Source organism: Elephantulus edwardii, unplaced genomic scaffold (assembly GCF_000299155.1).
Source record: "Elephantulus edwardii isolate Elephantulus edwardi_28Jun2011 unplaced genomic scaffold, EleEdw1.0 scaffold00127, whole genome shotgun sequence".
NCBI classification, from domain to species: domain Eukaryota; kingdom Metazoa; phylum Chordata; class Mammalia; order Macroscelidea; family Macroscelididae; genus Elephantulus; species Elephantulus edwardii.
This window is the reverse complement of record NW_006399877.1, coordinates 4,502,619-4,521,025: the sequence shown is the minus strand read 5'-3', so window position 1 is coordinate 4,521,025 and position 18,407 is coordinate 4,502,619. Positions and strand designations below refer to the sequence as shown.

At 45.2% G+C, this 18,407-nt stretch overlaps 1 protein-coding gene across 1 annotated transcript in view; it reads left to right on the top strand.

Moving 5' to 3' along the window:
* Positions 1-18,407, top strand: part of AGAP1 (ArfGAP with GTPase domain, ankyrin repeat and PH domain 1) — a 405,039-nt gene that overhangs the window by 189,320 nt on the left and 197,312 nt on the right. The window contains exon 10 of the mRNA XM_006893452.1: positions 7,463-7,631. Within this exon, the coding sequence (XP_006893514.1) occupies positions 7,463-7,631 (169 nt within the window). The remainder of the gene's footprint in view (positions 1-7,462; positions 7,632-18,407) is intronic.

The window sequence follows — 18,407 nt, the reverse complement described above, 5'->3', positions numbered from 1 at the left end:
TGTGTGTGTGTGTGTGTGTGTGTGTGTGTGTGTGTGTGAGACCACCCCTTACATCCCAGGCCATCCGAGCTCTGTGTGCGTGCGTGTGTGGTTTACAATGGAGAGTACTGTTGGTCGTGCCATGTGCACTTGACAAGAGGGGCACTGAGCACTGTCCATTTTCTGGACCTTCCCACATAACCCACAGAAGCAAAATTTCTCGGCAGCCCCCCACTACTTTTTAAGAAGGTCACAAAGCACCTGCACTGAGATATTTAGGAGCCCCCATGTAGCAGAGTGTTCCCAGAACAGCCACAAGCAGTTTTGGGATGCCGTCTCGTAGGGAGGCATCTCCGTCTTACACTAAGATCTTGTTAACTGTTTTCAGTGCCTCATGAACACATCAGCATGCCATCACTCACCACAGAGCCGAAGGAGGCCTCCGGAAGCGAGGCAGGAGAATCAATACCGTAAGAAGATTTTTAGGGACTTTTGATGGATGGCCACATCTTAAACTCCCCTTCAAGTGCCTGAAACCACCCCCAGCTGACTAAGATGAAGTCCCCAGCCACTGGGCACCACAGGTCATCACACTCAGGCTGCAGAGATGGCCAGGCGGGTGGACACACCTCCCGCTTTGTCCCCTGGGGGAGGGTGCTGGATGCTTTGAATCAGCCTCACGTGGCATTTGTCATGGGGATGTGGAACACTGCTTGCTGGAGCCAAGAGTGACCCCTTCGATCCTAGGTAGTCCTGGGCCCAGCTGGCCTTGGGCTTCCTGGACAGCCTTGCACAAGCTTGGCTGCGCCCATCCTCGGCCGCACCCACCCTCGGCCTGGGAGTCGATCTGGATGCCAGGCCCTGATGGATCTGCATCCTCCGAGGGCCTCTCTGCTTTCCACGGGTTCCATGGTGCCTCTGTCAGCAAACTAAACGCGGGGTCTCTGACACAGCTCTCAATTGGTGGCAGGTTTCTCTCATTGCACCTCATTTGCATCTGGGACATCAATTAGCATGTTTGTTGAGGCTAATTGAATGAAACTCAATCATAGCTCTTAATTGCTTGACTATGTGAAAAGAAATCACATTAATGCAGCTAATTAAGTGTACGGCAATAGATGCAACATAATTAGGAGCGAAATGTGAAAAACAAGGGACAGCAAAGTTGCCTGTGCGGGTGGCAGGGGGACAGCAGCGCAGTAACTGAGCTTCAGGCGCCTTCGCCAACGGGTCCCTGTGCTCGGGCGGCTGCCCGGGAAAAAGAATCCACGTGATGAGCATGGACGGAGAGGAGAAATGCAAATAGGTTCGCAATTACTACTTTTTCAAGCTGTTGAGGGCCAGGAGACAGCCCCTATGTGGGGGCTGGGTCCTTGAGTGGGCCCCTGGGACTTGTTAAGTGCTGTTTAAAAGTACTTGCCTTTGAATTACCCTCATGCCTTGTTAAAGGGTTTTTTCCCCCTTTTATCTTAGATCAGCATTTTCCACAACCAACTTGGAGAAGGCCGGGCCCAGTAACATTTGCATATCAAAATCCAGCTCCCTGCCTGCTTGCTGCCGCTGGTGCCTGGATCAGGCTTGCCAAGCTGCTTGTCCCACTTCTGAGGCGGCCACGTTGTTTAGAGCTTGTCGCTTTAATTCCTTAAGTACCAAGCTGGGGCCAGATGAAAGCATGAGTTCTTTTTACTTTAGGGGGGAAAAGAGAGAGAAAGGGGTGTTTTCTCTTGGGAGGTGTCAGAAGCTTCAGCTGGCACTCTTGTTTACAAAGCACCGGGGCCCAGGGCTTCTGCACGCCTGCACGTGGACTTGGGAGAGTTTTCTTTTTCTTTTCTTTTTTTTTTAATTTAGTGGCTCACAACTAGTTCTTCTGAAGTCTCAGCATCAAACTCTAGCGAGAACACAGATCCCAAGGCCCACGCTGAGCACAAGATAAATGCTTTGGCTCGCCACACGCACGTTGAGAGAGCAGGCAGCTTGGTACATTTCTATCATAATTTTAAATAAAATATCCTAGTTCTTGTATGGTACAACATGCCTATTAAAGGAGCCCACGCTGAGACTTAGTCACTATCTGATTAGCCTCATTTTAGAACCCATAAGCAATAAATGCTCAATTACACTCCTGTTATCGTATTTTAATTTGTTAAGAATTGGCATTAAAGAAGAAAGTTAGAGCAAGTTGGTCTTTTCAAAGGAGTCACGACGCCAGCAGGACTTCATTATTTACGAGCATTGACTTTGACTCTGCAGCTTGGTCTGCATGTTTTTGGGAGATATTAATGACGTAAATTAACGATGTTGAAGAGTCACCATTAAAGACAAACCCGAAGTTGACCATCAGCCCTGCCCAGATGAGAGGGCACCTGTCTTTGATGGGCCCCCTTGTCCTCAGCACACTGGACACAGCTCTCTCTCTCTCTCTCTCTTTCTCTCTCTCTCTGGAGTTCCTGGATTCCAGAGCCGACTGGATGACACCTCATGGCAGCTCTGTGCCTGGTGCGCCTGCTGGCTAAGTGGTAGTCCTCTCGCCTGCCAAGCGGGAGACCCGTGTTTGAACCCGCCCAGCACACCTTATGTGCGTATAGCCACCACCTGGCCCTCACTGGAGGCCTGTGTGCTGATCTGATGTTAAAATGAATCTTAGTGGAGCTTTCAGACCCAGAAGGACTAGGAAGAAGGGCCTGGTGATCTACACATCACAGGGAAAACCCTGCAGATCGTGGTGACCCTGTTCACAGCTGAGAGGGAACCAGATGGACGCAGAGAGTCCGTAGTTCTGTTGTGCGTGGGATCACAGGGAGGGCCTGATCACACAGCGGCCAGCACAAGGAAGCAACTCGGCTCCTGAACCGGCTTTCTGCTTTTGGCCCGTGTCCTTTCAACACCCAAGATGTTTGTGTGGATGGACACATGAGTGAGCTTGAGCATGGACTGTAAGGATGGCACTGGTCCGGGGAGGTTCCCATCTCTTGCTCATGGAGTCACTAGGAGTTCGAGTCAACACAGCCGTTGCACACAACCGCAGCATGCAGACAGTATTCCCCACTAGACGACTGCTTCCACTTGGCATGTCCTGTCGGTAGCATGGCCCCACCTTGGACGTGATCTTACGGGCTCACATCTACTCCCACCAGCCCAGAAGCAGCCTGCTGTGCAGGACCGGAGGATTTTTCTTGTTGTTCGTAGACTCACTGTGACTTGGCGCTAACTCGATGGCATCCAACAGCATCCTTGTACAGGAAAACCAAGGCCCTGGAGATGCTTCCGTGTCCAGTGTGGGGTGTGGGCAGCCATGCTCTCAGCGGACTGCACTGCCTCCCAAGTCGATTCTAGTCACTACAGCCCTCAGTGACAGAACAGAACTGTCCTCTAGGTAGGGTTTCCTGGGCCGCAGGCTTTACTCACCGCTGTGCCCTGGCCAGTCCTGGGGTTAGGTCCTCAGCTGCTGACGACGGGGCTGTAGTTGGAACCCTTCATCCATTCCGTGGGAGGAAGATGAGGCAGTCTGCTCTGTAACAATTCGTAGCCTTGGAGACCCGACGGGGCAGATGAACTGTGCCCTGTATGATAACCTGGCAGTGGTCTGGCTTGGGTTTAATATTTACAAGGACAGACCCTCAGTTCTTGCTCCCCAGGGCAATGATGAGTCCAGACTGCCACACATCCAGGTAGCCACTGGGTTAGGACACACCTACATCAGTGAAGAATGTTCAATACTGTGCTCAGCAGTGAGGACTTCCTTTTTTATTAAAAATATACTTTGTTTTACTGTGATTTTTTTTAATTTTATGTATATATATTGTTGTCCTGATTTTACTGTGATTTTAACAGTAAAAAGATTACAGATAAAAGTAAACTTTCATTTATTGTTGCACATTTTCCTTCCTCCCCTTTCCTTTTACATCCCTGAGTCCACTTTTTGTGAAAAAATTTAAGTTCTCAATTAATTAATGTCTCATCTCTGTATAGCAGGCAAAAAATGCACATACATATATACATACATATTTATACACACACGTACATATTAGTAGACATGTGAAGCTGGATAGTTTTCTCCTTTTTTAATTTTATTTTATTTTAATGAAAGTTTACAGAGATTTTTTTTATTTCCATTCGTTCATTGTTACATTTTTTTCTCCCTGCCCACCTCTTCCCCCCAGGTGGCTCTTCTCTTTGAAAAGTAAAAGAAAAATTCCTTCATTGGTATATAATTCCCTCCCCCCCCCAACCGAGTACACTCCACTATTCAGCCTTCATTCTGGACTCTTGTCATAACCATAATACCCAATCATATACTGTTTTTAAACTGTTCTCTCCTGCATCTGTTTCAATGCAGTATACATAATTTATCCAATTTTTCTCAGTCTCACCCCAACCCTAATGTCAGTTATGTTCTACAACAGTGACCCTATGCAGTATTTGTCCTTTTGTGACTGAGATATTTCATTCAGCATAATGTCCTCCAGGGTCACCCATTTTTAATAATATTTCATGAGTTCCTTGTTTTTCAATGCAGGTTAGTATTCCATTGTGCGAATATACCACAGCTTCTCTATCCATTCGTTTGTTGATGGGCACTTGGGTTGTTTCCAACTCCTTGCTATTGTGAACAAAGCCTCAGTAAACATGGGTGTGCATATATCTGCTTGGTGGGCAGTTATGGTCTCTTTGGGGTATATTCCCAGTAGTGGAATTGCTGGGTCAAATGGTATTTCTATTTGCAACTTTTTGAGAAAGCCTCACACTGCCTTCCATAGTGGTTGCACCATTGTACACTCCCACCAGCGGTGAATAAGGGTTCCAATTTCTCCACAACCTCGCCAGCATTTTTTGTTTGCTGCTCTGTTGAACTTTGCTATAGTTACTGGGGTGAGATGATATCTCACAGTTGTTTTGATTTGCATCTATCTTAGAGCTAGGGATTTTGAACATTTCTTCATGTATTTGTTGGCCATCTGAATGTCGTCTTTGGTGAAGTGTCTTTTCATATCCTGTGCCCATTTTTCAATTGGGTTCTTTATCTTGTTGTGGTGCTCGTGTATTCTATAAATTCTAGATATAAGTCCCTTATCTGACATGTCATTACCAAATATTTTTTTTCCCTATCTGTGGCTTTCCTTTTTACTTTGTTGGAGAAGTTTTTGTATGTGTATAGGGATTTGATTCTTAGAAGGTCCCATTCATCTATTTTACCTTCTCCTGGTTGTAGATTTTTCCAGATACTTGGAAGACTGTTTATGTTATGGATTAGGACTTCTAGCGTTCTTCCAAGCTTTTCTTTAATGAAATGTATAGTCCTTGGTTTTAGTCCTAGGTCCATGATCCATTTTGAGTTGGTTTTTATGTATGGAGTGAGGTGTGGATCTTGCTTTAGTTTTCTAGAGGTAGTTTTCCAATTCTGCCAGCACCATTTGTTAAAAAGGCTGTCATTTCCCCGCTTAACTGACTTCATCTCTTTGTCAAAAATCAATTGACTATAGGTAGATGGGTTCTCAGTCCTATTCCACTGATCTGTGTGTCAGTCATTATACCAGTACCATGCTGTCTTGACCACCACAGCAGTGTAGTAGGATTTGAAATCAGGGAGTGAGATGCCTCCTACCTTATTTCTCTTTGTAAGGAGTGCTTTGCTTTCTCGGGGCCTCTTTCCATTCCAAATGAAATTGAAGATTGTCTTTTCCATCTCGTTGAAGAATGGAATTGGTATTTGTATTGGGATTGCATTAAATGTGTAAATTGCCTTTGGTAGTACTGTCATTTTCACAATATTGAGTCTTCCTTCTTACACTTCTCCACATCTCTTTTTGTTTCTTTTTTTCCCCTTCTTTTTGTTTCTTGTAGTAATATTTTGTAGTTTTATTTTTTTTTTTTTGTAATAGATCCTTTGTGCTTCTAGTTAGATTTACTCCCAGGTATTTAATCTTGTGATTAGCAATTGTGAAGGGCATTGTTTTTTATGCTCCAGTTCTGTTTTTTCTTTGTCACTGTAGAGAAATCCAATTGATTTCATATGTTGATCTTGTATCATGCCACTTTGCTGAATTGGTCAACTATGTCCAATAGTTTTCTTGCTGAGTCCTTAGGGTTTTCTAAGTATACTGTCTTATCATCTGCGTACAGAGATAATTTTATCTCCTCTTTGCCAATTTGGATACCTCTTATTTCCTTGTCTTGTCTTATTGCTATTACTAAGACTTCTAATACAATATTAAATAGGAGAGGTGATAGTGGGCATCCTTGCCTCATTCCTCCTCTCAAAGGGAATGCCTTTAATCTCTCTCCATCAGGCTGAGGGCTTTTGTGTGTCTTTCTGGGGTGCAGTCCAGTCCATAACACCCCCATAAGGCCTCGTGTCTGCGCTCCTCTCCCCTGGGCTGAAGCCTGGGCCTTTGGGTCTTTGTTTAGCATGAGAGTGGACATCATGGCTGTGGCCTGTGGTCCAGTCCTTCGCCTCCTGGAGTGTACTGTCCTGCATATAAAAACTCCCCACCCTGCTCTCCAGGAGCCTCAGTCATCTTGGAATCCCTCAGTGGGTTTCACGACGAACATGGCTTGACTTCCAGTATCCCACAGGCTTTCCTTGCACATTGCTATTTCAGGACCTGCTTCTAGAATCTTCTTAGTGGCCTTTCTGCCCTTGGTTGCTTGGTGGTCACAGGCTAACAGCTCATATTCCCAGCCTGCCACAGGCCATGGGAAGCGGCTTTCGAAGGTCTATAGTGTGTCTTGTAGAATTCCACAAGTTTGTCCTCATTGTGTCTAAAATCCATGCGTCAGCTGGGTTTCACTTCCTCTAAGGAAGGAGTCCCTTCTCCCATTTCCTGTGTGGTCACCACAAAATGTTACTTACCCAAGGTCCTGTGGGCTATATCCCTTCCTCACATGCAAGGTCAATTTGAAAAACCAGTCACAGCCCCTGACCCACAGTGACCCCACGTGTGTCCGTGGAGAATATTGTTCCTTAGGACTTCTGGTGGCCGAGTTATCAGCAGTTGGTTGCCAGGCCTTTCCTCCAGGGTGCCCTGTGGGCAGCCTGAGAGCTCCAGCTTTTCATTGTTTAGCCAACCGACCATGTGAGCCACCCATGCCTGGACACTGAGAGCATCCTGTCTAAATGGAAGGGCTCACTGCAGTGTCGTTTCTTTCCCCCTGGAATTTGGGCTGAAGTGCACCGTCTGCTCCAGCTCGAGTCCATCTGATAAGCAGGGGGTAGCACAGCTGTGATCTGGGGTGCACTCTTCTGCCCTTGCCCAGGTGGCCTCTAACCCTGTGAGAGAACGCATCATGTGTTACCATGCATTCTGGTGGTACATGGAGGCCCCGCTGTGTCATAGACATGGTGAGGACACTGATGGGGTCAGTCTCTGTGCCTGCCCCGCTGGGAGGGTTCCTGGGAGCGCACCTGCCTCGTGGGTTAGAACCTCTGTTCCAGACGGTGCCCAGTATCTCCTAACCTCTGGCGGGTGTGTGACTTCCTGTGCAGGATTACATGCAGAATGTGCACGGCAAAGAAATTGATCTCCTGAGGACCACCGTCAAAGTGCCCGGCAAGAGGCCCCCCCGCGCCACGTCGGCCTGCGCACCCATCTCCAGCCCCAAGACCAACGGCCTGGCCACCGACATGAGCAGCTTGCACATCTCGCCTAACTCCGGTAAGTGGACGGCGGCAGCTGGGGGGGCTCGGGCGCGGCCGCGGGCATGGAGCTGGCTAGTGGGTGGCTGAGGACCGGCCTCCTCCTTCTGTGACTCACTTTCTCTGCGTGGTGAGAGGTGACCGTGGGTTACGTGATGGCCAGCAACCCACTGGTGCCGCCTGAGCTGCAGCTGCGAGCAGTGAGGTGTTCCCAGGTCGGATAGTGGAAAGTCAGGTTTCACTCGTGAATCAGCCGCACTGAGTACCTGGTGCACCAGTGTGGGTAAATTGTTGAATTGTGCAGGACTTGGGGTAACTAATTCCTGGTCCCTGTGGAAGGCCCCTTTCACATACTCATTGGGCCTCATAACTCACAGACATATGAGTCAGAACCTACGCAGTGTGTCATGGAATAAAGTCCTGGCAACCAGCTTCCGTGACAGTTACAGCTTGGCAACCCCGTGGCGCAGTTCTCCTCTGCACCACTTGGGGTCACCACGAGTCAAAATCCATTTACCAGCAGCTTGTTTGGGTCAACTGCATCTGTGAATGTGGAAATCCATTTGGAGCCAGATTTACAAAAAACCTCTATAAAATGTTACATTTACTTATCTTTCTGCCCCCAAAATTATCTGGCGTGCCTTGGTGCAGTGTTAGTCTTCTTTGTTTTCTTTCATAGAAGATTTCTTTTCCCTTTGTTCTTAAATTCAGAATTAGAGAAAGTATTGTCTAGAGGAGAAAGGTGTCCTTAAGTCATTTTTCCCTGGGCCCCCAAGCCAGCCAATGTTCTCGTTGATCTTCCTTTGAGGGTCTTTGCCATGGTTCCACCCTGTCCTCTTGGGGTTGCTCCTTGGGGCGGCAGGGGGACAGTGTGAAGAGCCCAAGTCCTCCCCCCAGCACACAGAGCTCCTTCCACATCCAGAGTGCCTGCTCCAACTTCACTTCTTTCTCCAGCAAAAAGTCCCTTCCTTCTCTCCGACCTCCATCCAGTCTTGTCCGACTTGTCTCTACTTCTTCGTGGGGCTGTGTGTTCCCTTCTGAAACGCAAAGGCCTTAGGGCGGTGCTGGTGCCTGAGGCCAGAAGACCTTGGTGTGACAGCAGGATATTGACAAGTACCTGGTGTCTGGGGATTGACATTCCACATGGGCCTCTTGGTCACAGCCTCAGGCCGATGCTCCCTGGCCTGCCACTTCACAGAAGTCTGGTGCCAGGTGAGGTGACATGTGATGAAGCTGGAGACCTGGCGAAGAACACATGTAATTAAATGCTGTTGATGGTAATGTAATTGGACTTTGTACTAATGGAGATATCATTGCATTCCAGAAAGGCCAGGGAGTAATTCATGTGGTCTCTTATGACCTCAGAGGCCCAGTGGTGTAGTAGTTAAATGCTTGTCTGTTAACCAGAAGATCAGAAGTTTGAGTCTACAAGCCACTCCACCAAAGAAAGACGTGACAATCGACGACCATAAACGTTAGGATCCTGGAAGGCTGTGGGTCAGCTCTGCTCCTTCTGGAGTTGTTGAGATTTGACGCAGTAACAGTGAGTTTAGGACTTTTGGTTTCTGATGGCCTAAGGACCCTGTTGGCACGGTGGTTAAAGACTTGACTGCTAACTGAAGGACTAACAGTTATGAGGCAGTCTGCTTCCATACAGACTAAAAGCCTTCAGACCCTGTGGAACAGTCCAAGTCTCTACTCCAGAATTGCTGTTGGTCAAGATCATGTGAGCAGTGTGGTTTTGGCTTAGGGTTTACTGACCTTCCTTCTTCTGCTAAGACTTCTGTAGATTCCCATCACCAGGGTGATGTGCCAACATCACCAATAATTATTAACAGCTCTGAGGAAAATAAAAAGGGTGAAAAATGCCCAAGAAAGGAAAAAGGAAAACTCACAAATAAAAAGGTGCTACCTCCGTTACTCACATACTGGGCATGTTGCCAGGAGGGGCTCTTTTTCAGAGAAGGACATGATGCTGGGAAGGGTGGAGGGTTGGCGAAGGAGAGGAGGACCCTCAACCAGGTGGATTGACACAGTGACAGCTTCCATGGGCTCTTTTGTGTCCAGAAGTGTGAGGACGGCGCAGGATAGAACAGGGTTCAGAGCTGTTTTTCCTAGGGTTGCTCTGAGTCATACTCGACTCGATGGCACCTAACAACAACAACAACCTCTGTTACCATGTGTTTGGTCATTTATTGAATAGCTCCTTGTACCAGGAATTGATGTGCTGTGGACACAGGGTCCCTGACCTCCAGAGCTCTCTCCTCACCGCCCTCTGACCAGTCAGGTCAAGTCTACCCATTTACTTATTCAAGGTCAGTGAATGTTTATTGACATGTTACAGTGGGCCAGATCCTGTCATGGCCCTGGGGACATACCCTCAAAGTCTGTCTCTCCCTGCTCCACACCACCACCACCGTGGGCAGGGGACCAGGCCGACCATCAGATGTAACAAGCCGTAGTTGTGGGTAGTGACCAATCAAGTCAGGTCCAATTTGCGGTGACCCCGTGTGTAAGAGAAGAAAGCACTGCCCGGCCCTGGCCATCTTCACCGTCATTTAGGGATTTGAGTTCATCCTTGCAGCTGTCTGCCTTCTATCACGTGGTTGGTATTAACCATCGGCCTAGAACCTACCTGCAGCTGACCCTCCAGCAGGTTTTCAGAAGAATTAAATTGCACAGGAGAATGTCCATTGTTCAGCCATGAATCAGCTCATGGGTTCAGTCTCATTGACTGTGTAATTTCTTTTTACTTAGCCACCCGAGCTCTAGGCCATGGTAGTGGGACAGAAGAGTGGGCCAGCAATGGCATGGTCACTTCTGCCCCAGGACATGAGTGGGACTTTGGGCACAGTAGACTCCTGTGTTGGGTTTGAAGAGTGGATAGGAATCTGCCCAGCTCACGGACTGAGGGAATCACACCAGTACTTTGAGGGAATGTTGCTTCTGGAAGATTTGGGATCCCTAGTGGAGTGGTGATTAACCACTTGGCTGCTAAGAGAGAAGTGCTTGATTCTCATTCACTAGCAGCTCCTCTGGGGAAAGAGGAAGCGATCTGCTTCTAGAAAGATCGCAGCCTTGGAGGCCCTGGGAGTTGGGGGCAATTCTGTTCTGTCTTACCACTTGGAATCAACAAATAGCATCTAACAAAAAGACAATCCTGTGATCTGCTGTCAGGGGACTTTGCAGAGTGCTGAGAAGCAACAGTGTCATTCTAGAGACTAAGGTGCACCTGACCCGGGCCATAGAGAGCTGAACAATGACTAAGGAGGACAGACGAAGAACCGGTGCCTTTGAGTTTTGGTGCTGCCGAAGAGTACTGAACATACCAAGGACTGCCAAGAGAGCTAACTGTTCCATCCTGGAGAGGGTGAAGCCAAGCTGTTGTTCCTTAGAGGCCAGGATTCTGAGGCTTCAGCTCACATATTTTGAGCATGTGCCAGGAAGTTCCAGTCCTTGGAGAAGGACATCATTCTTGAAAAGGTGGAAGTGACAGCAAAGTATCGGAAGACCCTGGATGAGATGGATTGATAGTAACTGGAGTAATGACGGTAGATGTATCAGAGACAGTGTGATTGGCCCAGGATAGAGCAGGCTTCAGAGCTATTGTGTTTGGGGTCGTTATGAGTTATGATCAACTTGATGGCATGTAACAACATCAACAACTGGGCATTAATGAGCTGAAATGGACTGCTAGTGGTTATTTTCAGTCAGACAGGTATATAGTCTACTTTGTGAGACTGGACAAATTCAAGAGAAATGACATCAATTAATCATTAAAAGCATCATTTCTAGTATAACACTGTCAGCGATGGGATAATATCCATATGTCTTCAGGGAAGGCCAGTTACTCAACTCTGGATCAAATTTACATATGCTAAAGATGTTGGAGTGAGGAAGACTTGAAACAGTTGTTGCAGAAAATCAAAGACTATAGCCTGCACTATAGAATACATCTCTTCAACATCAGGAAAGCACAGATCCTTAACACTGGGCCTGTAGGCAACATCATGATGGGTGGAGAAAAGATTCAAGTTGTCAGTGATTTTATCATGCTTGAATCCACTATCAACACCATTTGTACTAGCAGTCAAGAAACCAAAAGATGGGGAGCTCTGGTGGCCTAGTGGCAAGAAGCTGCACTGCAATCCCAGAAGTGCATGGTTCGAATCCACCAGATGCTCTGCCGGGAAAGGAGGGACAATCTCAATCTCCTCCTGTACCAGTCAGATCTGATTTAACGGTGCACACACACACACACACACACACACACACACACAAAATAATAATAATAATTTTTTTTAAAAAAATTAAAAAAAAAAGAAACCAAAAGACATTGTACTGGGTAAGTCTGCTGTCAGGGACCTCTCCAACATACTGAAGAGTAATGATGTTAGCCTAGAGACTAAGGTGCACCTAATTCAAGCCATGGTCTTTTCAGTAACCTCCTATGCATCTGAGAATGGTCAATGGATAAAAGTGATAGAAAAACAATTGATGCATTTGAGTTGTATTGGAGAAGAGTGCTGTGGGACCTGTGGACGGCCAAAAGGACAGAGAAAGTGCAACCAGATTTCTCCTTGTGAAGAGCTTTGCCTCACTCACTTTGGATATGTTGTTATGAGGGCCTATCCCATACAAACGGACATCGTGCTTGGGAAGGTGAATAGTCAGTGAAAGAGAAGAAGCCCCTCACCAAGATGAATTAACGACAGTGGTGGTTGCAACAATGACATGAACTATCCACGATGTGACTGGTACAGGATGAGACAGGGTTTTCACATCTGCTGGTCGCTGTGTCACTAAGAGTCGTACTCAATTCCACAGCCCTTAACAAAAACAACAAAGATGTTAAAAGAGAAACTGAAGATTTTTTTTGTACCAACTTCTCCAATCTGAAATGGATCAAATAAGCCATCGGAATGCATAATTACTGGTGACTGGAAAGTGTAAGGTGCAAACATAGAAGAGGATCAATTGCTAAACTCTGTGCCCTTAATGATGCAAACGCTGCCAAATATTGCATGATAGGATTTGTCAAGATCAAGGGCTTGTTCACTGAAAATGCCTTTTTTCCAACCGTATCAATAGTGATTAAACAGGTGGACCTCACCATACGGGACACACAGGAATGATGTGTACAGAGGGATATTAGAGAAGCTCAGATTCACTGAGAACTGGGCGAGGAACAGACCATCGTTTCTCACATACAAGTTCAAGTAGAAGTTGAATCAGTGTAAGTCCTTGAGTACCAAAATACAACTTAAGTCCCCCCACCTGAATTTAGAGGCCACCTCAAGAACAGATTTGATACATTGAACACTAATGACCTAAGACCAGATGAGTTGTGGGGTAATTTCAAGGATATCATCCATGAAGAAATAAAAAGATTATTTAAAAGATTGAAAAGACCAAATTGGGTGTTAAAAGAAACTCTGAAACTTGCTATAGAACAGAGAGACACTTTACATTCTGTGGATCATAAAAAGACAAACTAATATGATGAAATGTGCAAAGACCTAGAATTAGAAAACTGAACGGGAAGAATACACTCGGCATTTCTCAACTAGAAGAAACAAAGAGAAGATAAAAGACAACTCATGTTACAATATTGAAGGATTCTATGAACTACATATTGAACAATGCATGAAACATCACAAGAGACTAGAGAATACATGGAGTCTCCGTATCAGAAAGAATTCCTTGATGTTCAGCCGTTTCAGGAAGTGGCATAAGAACAAGAACCCAAGATAGCGAAGGAAGACATTGTAGCTGCATTGAAGGAACTGGTGAATAAACGAGGCCTCAGGAATTGATGTAATACTGATTAACATGTTTCAACAACTCACTGATCTATGTCAAGAAACTTGGAAGACAGCTCCCATATTTGTGCCATTCCAAAGAACAAATTCAACAGAGTGGAGAAATCACCTAACAGTATCTCAGATATCAACACAAGTGAAGATTCGCTGAAGATAATTCAGAAATGGCTGTGGCAGTGCGTTGACAAGGAACGGCTAGAATTCCAAGCTGGGTTCCGGAGAGACTGTGGAATGAGGATGTCAGATCTTGGCTGAAAGCAGAGATGTTTAGCTGTGTTTTATTGACTGTGCAATAGTATTTCTTTCTGTGGATCTTGAAAAAATTATGGATAACACTGTGAAGAATAAGAATTCCAGAACACATAATTGCAGGTGGTTACGTGGAGCCTGTACATAATCCAAAACACAGTTCAAACAGAGCAAGGACATACTGTGTGGATTAAAATCAAGAAGCTGTGTGCCAGTATCCTTTCCCATACCTGATCAGTCTGCATTGAGCAAATAGTTCAAGGTGCTGGAGTATATGAAGAAGAATGTGGCATCAGGACTGGAGGAAGACTCAGCAGTAGCCTGTACTATGCACCTGACACAACCTTACTTGCCGCTGGTGAAGACTTGAAGCAGTTATAGAAGATGATCAGATACGGCATACCGCCTTGAGTATGGAATGCATCTCAACAAATTTCCTCACAAATGGACTGGTAAGGAACATTCTGATACATGGAGAAAAGATTGACGTTGTCAAGGATTTCGTTTTATTTGGATCCATAATTAGTGCTCCTGGTAACATAGCAGTTAAGAAATCCAACGACATATTTATTACATTGGGTGAAGGTATTAACTTGTAGAACTGAGATGCATCTGACTCAAGACGTGGTGTTTTCCGTCAACCTTATAGGCGTTCAAAAGCTAGACACTGAGTAAGGAAGACTGGAAACGAATGGATGCCTTTGGATGACGGCGTTGGTGAAGAATACTGAAAATACCCTGAGCTGCAAGGCTATTGATCGAACTAGTCTCGGAAGAAGGAGAGCCAGATGCTCCTTACGGTCGGACTTCATCGCAGAGTTTGGGCATATTATCACGAGGGACCTTGTGCTTCATAGAGGGTCGGGGAGAAGACAAAGGCTGCCGCCAAGATGGGCTGGCTGTCCAGTGTGGCAGGGCCAGCAGCGTTTTCTTCTGTCCTGGGCAGGGCTGCTGTGAACTGGTCCAACAGCACCTGCCAACAACCTCCCTCTGCTCCTTTATCTACCAGGTAATTACCTTTTCCTGATTGATACATAAAAGCTTTTTGTATAGGAAGAATATTGTCTTCCAGTCGAGCATGGCTCAGCGACCCTATGAACAAAAGGCCTGAAGCCCATCTACAACTGTCAACATTTATCAAAGTTTATAGTTTCCGGAAGCACCCAAATGTTACTTGAATTTTATATTTTATGACACTTATGTATTTATAGGAAGCTCTGTCGCTTAATGGTAAGACAGTCAACTGCCAACACCAAAGTATGCCGTTCGAATCCAGCAGCTGCACCCCAGGAGAAAGATGAGCAGTCCCCTGTGCAATTTACTATCTCTGAAAACCCGCTGAAGGGTCAGCTGTGGGTTGATTCTGACTTGACAGTGCACAACAACAAGTGTGGTTAGAGGATAAAATAGATGAATGGGACCTTCTAAGAATCAAATCCCTATGCGCATCCAGAAACTTCTCCAACAGGGTAAAAAGGGAAGCCACAGACTGAAAAAATGTATTTGGTAATGACATGTCAGACAAGGGACTTATATCTAGAATTTATAAAATACTCGAGCACCACAACAAGATAAAGGCAAATAATCCAGTTGAAAAATGGGCACAGGATATGAACAGACACATCCCCAAAAAGACACTCAGATGGCTAACAAGCACATCAAGAAATGTTCAAAATCTCTAGCTCTAGGACAGATGCAAATCAAAACAACTATGAGATATCATCTCACCCCAGTCAGAATACCAAAATTTAACAGAACAGCAAGCAACAAATGCTGGCGAGGTTGTGGAGAAACTGGAACCCTTATTCACTGTTGGTGGGAGTGTAAAATGGTGCAACCACGGTGGAAGGGGGTATGGCGCTTTCTCAAAACGTTGGAAATAGAGATACAATTTGACCCAGAAATTCCACTACTGGGAATATACCCCAAAGAGACCATAACTGACATCCAAGCAGATATATGCACACCCATGTTTATTGTGGCTTTGTTCACAATAGCAAGGAGTTGGAAACAACCTAAGTGCCCCTCAACAAATGAATGGATAGAGAAGTTGTGGTATATTCACACAATGGAATACTACGCTGTATTGAAAAACAAGGAACTCATACAATATTATTCAAAATGGTTGACCCTGGAGGACATTATGCTGAATGAAATATCTCAGTCACAAAAGGACAAATACTGCATGGTGCCACTGTTGTAAAACAGGACTGACCTTGGGGTTGGGGAGAGACTGAGTAAGATGGGTTCAATAATGTATACTGCATTGAAACAGATGAGGAAGAAAACTGTTTAAAAGGGATATGTGATTAGGTATTACTGTCATGACAGGAGTCCAGAACGAAGGCTGCACAGTGGAGTGGACTTGGGGGAAGGGATTGTATAACAATGAAAGAATTATTCTTTTTACTTTTCAAAGAGAAGAACAAACTGAGGGGGAGTGGTGGGCAGCGAGAAAAGTGCAACAATGAACAACAATGAATGAATGGAAATCCAAAGTCTCTGTAAGCTTTCATTTAAATGAATAATAATTTTTTAAAAAGGGAAAAATGTGTGGCTAGAGATTTTCCTTTTTAATCGAGTCCTAACTTTATACTTCTGTTTCCACTTTAGTTGTCTAGAAATCTTTCTTTAATAATCCTGGAATCAGACCAGAACACAATTGCGTGGTTCTGAATTTTCTGTTTCGGTACTTTTTTTTAATGTGTCTATACCTAACTTCCATCAAAGGTGTGACTTCAAAATCTCTCATGAGAAGGGGATGGGACTGCAGGCCGGGGCCTGAAGCCTCCACTCTGGGAGTCTGACTGCTGGCTGGCATCTTGAGGGCAGTCCTGTCGGTCACGTGAGAGAAGTTTTTAAAATTCTGCAGGGCCTGAAAATGTATTAATTTTCAAATGACTGTTCCTTAAATCCTACAGCAATCTTCTCTCTATTTGCTGAACTTAACAACTTGGAGTTGCTGTGATGCTGCACACTATTCCATAGTCATGTCAGATACCATGATGGTGACCCATTATGTACAATGTTTGGATGAGCTTCCAGATTGATTCATGCTGGGAAGCAGGAGTGGCATCCACTTCCTAAACTAGATGCCTCTGGAAACTCTACAAACTCTCAAAACTGTAAATGTAGAGAAATGATGTTAGTTATAGAACAGAATTCAGGTCTTTTGTGCAAAACTTGCTCTGAGTCGTATTCAACTTGACGACACTTAACCACTGCTAAATGAGACTAAGTGCCGTTACATCTGGAGGAACACTCTTCCACTTTGTACATCACTCTGAACATCAATTTTCAGTATGAAGTAACCTGGGTTTGCTGTGATGCTGAACCTTGTGCCATGGGGATATCAAATACTAGAATGGTTTCCCATTGTGGACAGTGTTTGGTGGAGCTCCCGGTTGTAAAACAGATTTGGAAGCAGGAGTAGCATACACTTCCTAAACCACATGCCTCTGGAGACCCTATGATCATGGAGAAATGGTGATAGTTAGAGAAAGGCATTAGGTCTTTTGTTCATAGAGTCGCTATGAGTCATACTCAACTTGACGGCAGTCAACAACATATACCTAACCCCTTAATCTGCCTAAATGTTTCCCCTGGTGTATGAGATGGGAAATCTAATTAAATCTTCTATTTAAATAGATAATCACTTGTCCTTTCTTTGTTAATTTTTTTCCTTTCCTTTGAAATCTGTGTGTTACCTTTTTAGACCAAGCTCCTTCATTTAAGATCATAAAATTTGTCTCTGGGCTCCTGTGTCTGTTCCACTCTCTTGTCACTCCATGTCCTTGCTCATATAGACTGACCATGTAGTCTGGATTTATTACTTAGAAGGACATCTGGTAGAGCAACACAGTGTAAGACTATTCTTTTATTCACCGCTTGTTCTTGGATATTGCCGCTACTGTTTCTTCCCCCTTCAGAACACGTGAGGAATTTTCTTTCCCTTCAAAAATAGCCCTGGTATCACCTTAATTGGCATCGCTTTCAACCTCTCTAATAATTTTGCAGGAACTTGGAGCTCTATCAAGTGGCTTATCCCCAAATGCATTCTCTCAGCTTATATTTACTTTCTATCCGTGGTCAAGGTTAGCATTTTCTTCACTGAGATCTCATGCACGTCTGGTTTATCCATCCTGCTCTTTGTTATTTGTGCTGTAATTGTGAGGATGATCTGTTTGAGAAAGGCTCTGTGATACCATTTTGTGGGAGAAAGGTGTGGTCGTTTACGTCCATCGAGAGTACAGTCTTGAGAGCACAATGGGTCATTTCTCCTCGTCCTGCAAGGAGTTCGTGAGTCACAGGCAACCCAGCGGCCGTGAGTTGGCTTGAGTTACACCACCTGAGTGATAATAGATAAGAAAACTGCTGATTGTTGGATATTTGGTGTCCACTTACACTAAATGTGTGAGCTCTGGTGGCCTAGTGACAAGAAGCTGCGCTGCAGTCCACCAGCTGCTCCATCCGTGAAGGATGGCGGTCTCCTCCCGTGCGATTAACTGCTTCTGAAAACCCAGCAGCTGGTCAGCTATGGGTTGATGTCAACTCTGCGGACACAACAGCAATGTACTAAACGGTCATGCTAACAAGAGTTAGTTAGAATAGCAATTCAGATGTTCCACTTGCATTTTTAATATACTGATAATGGCTTTGTTTTGAAAATACTCTAATACCTTTCTAGCAAAAGCTTAACTATTAAGCAGAGTTAAGGTTGCATA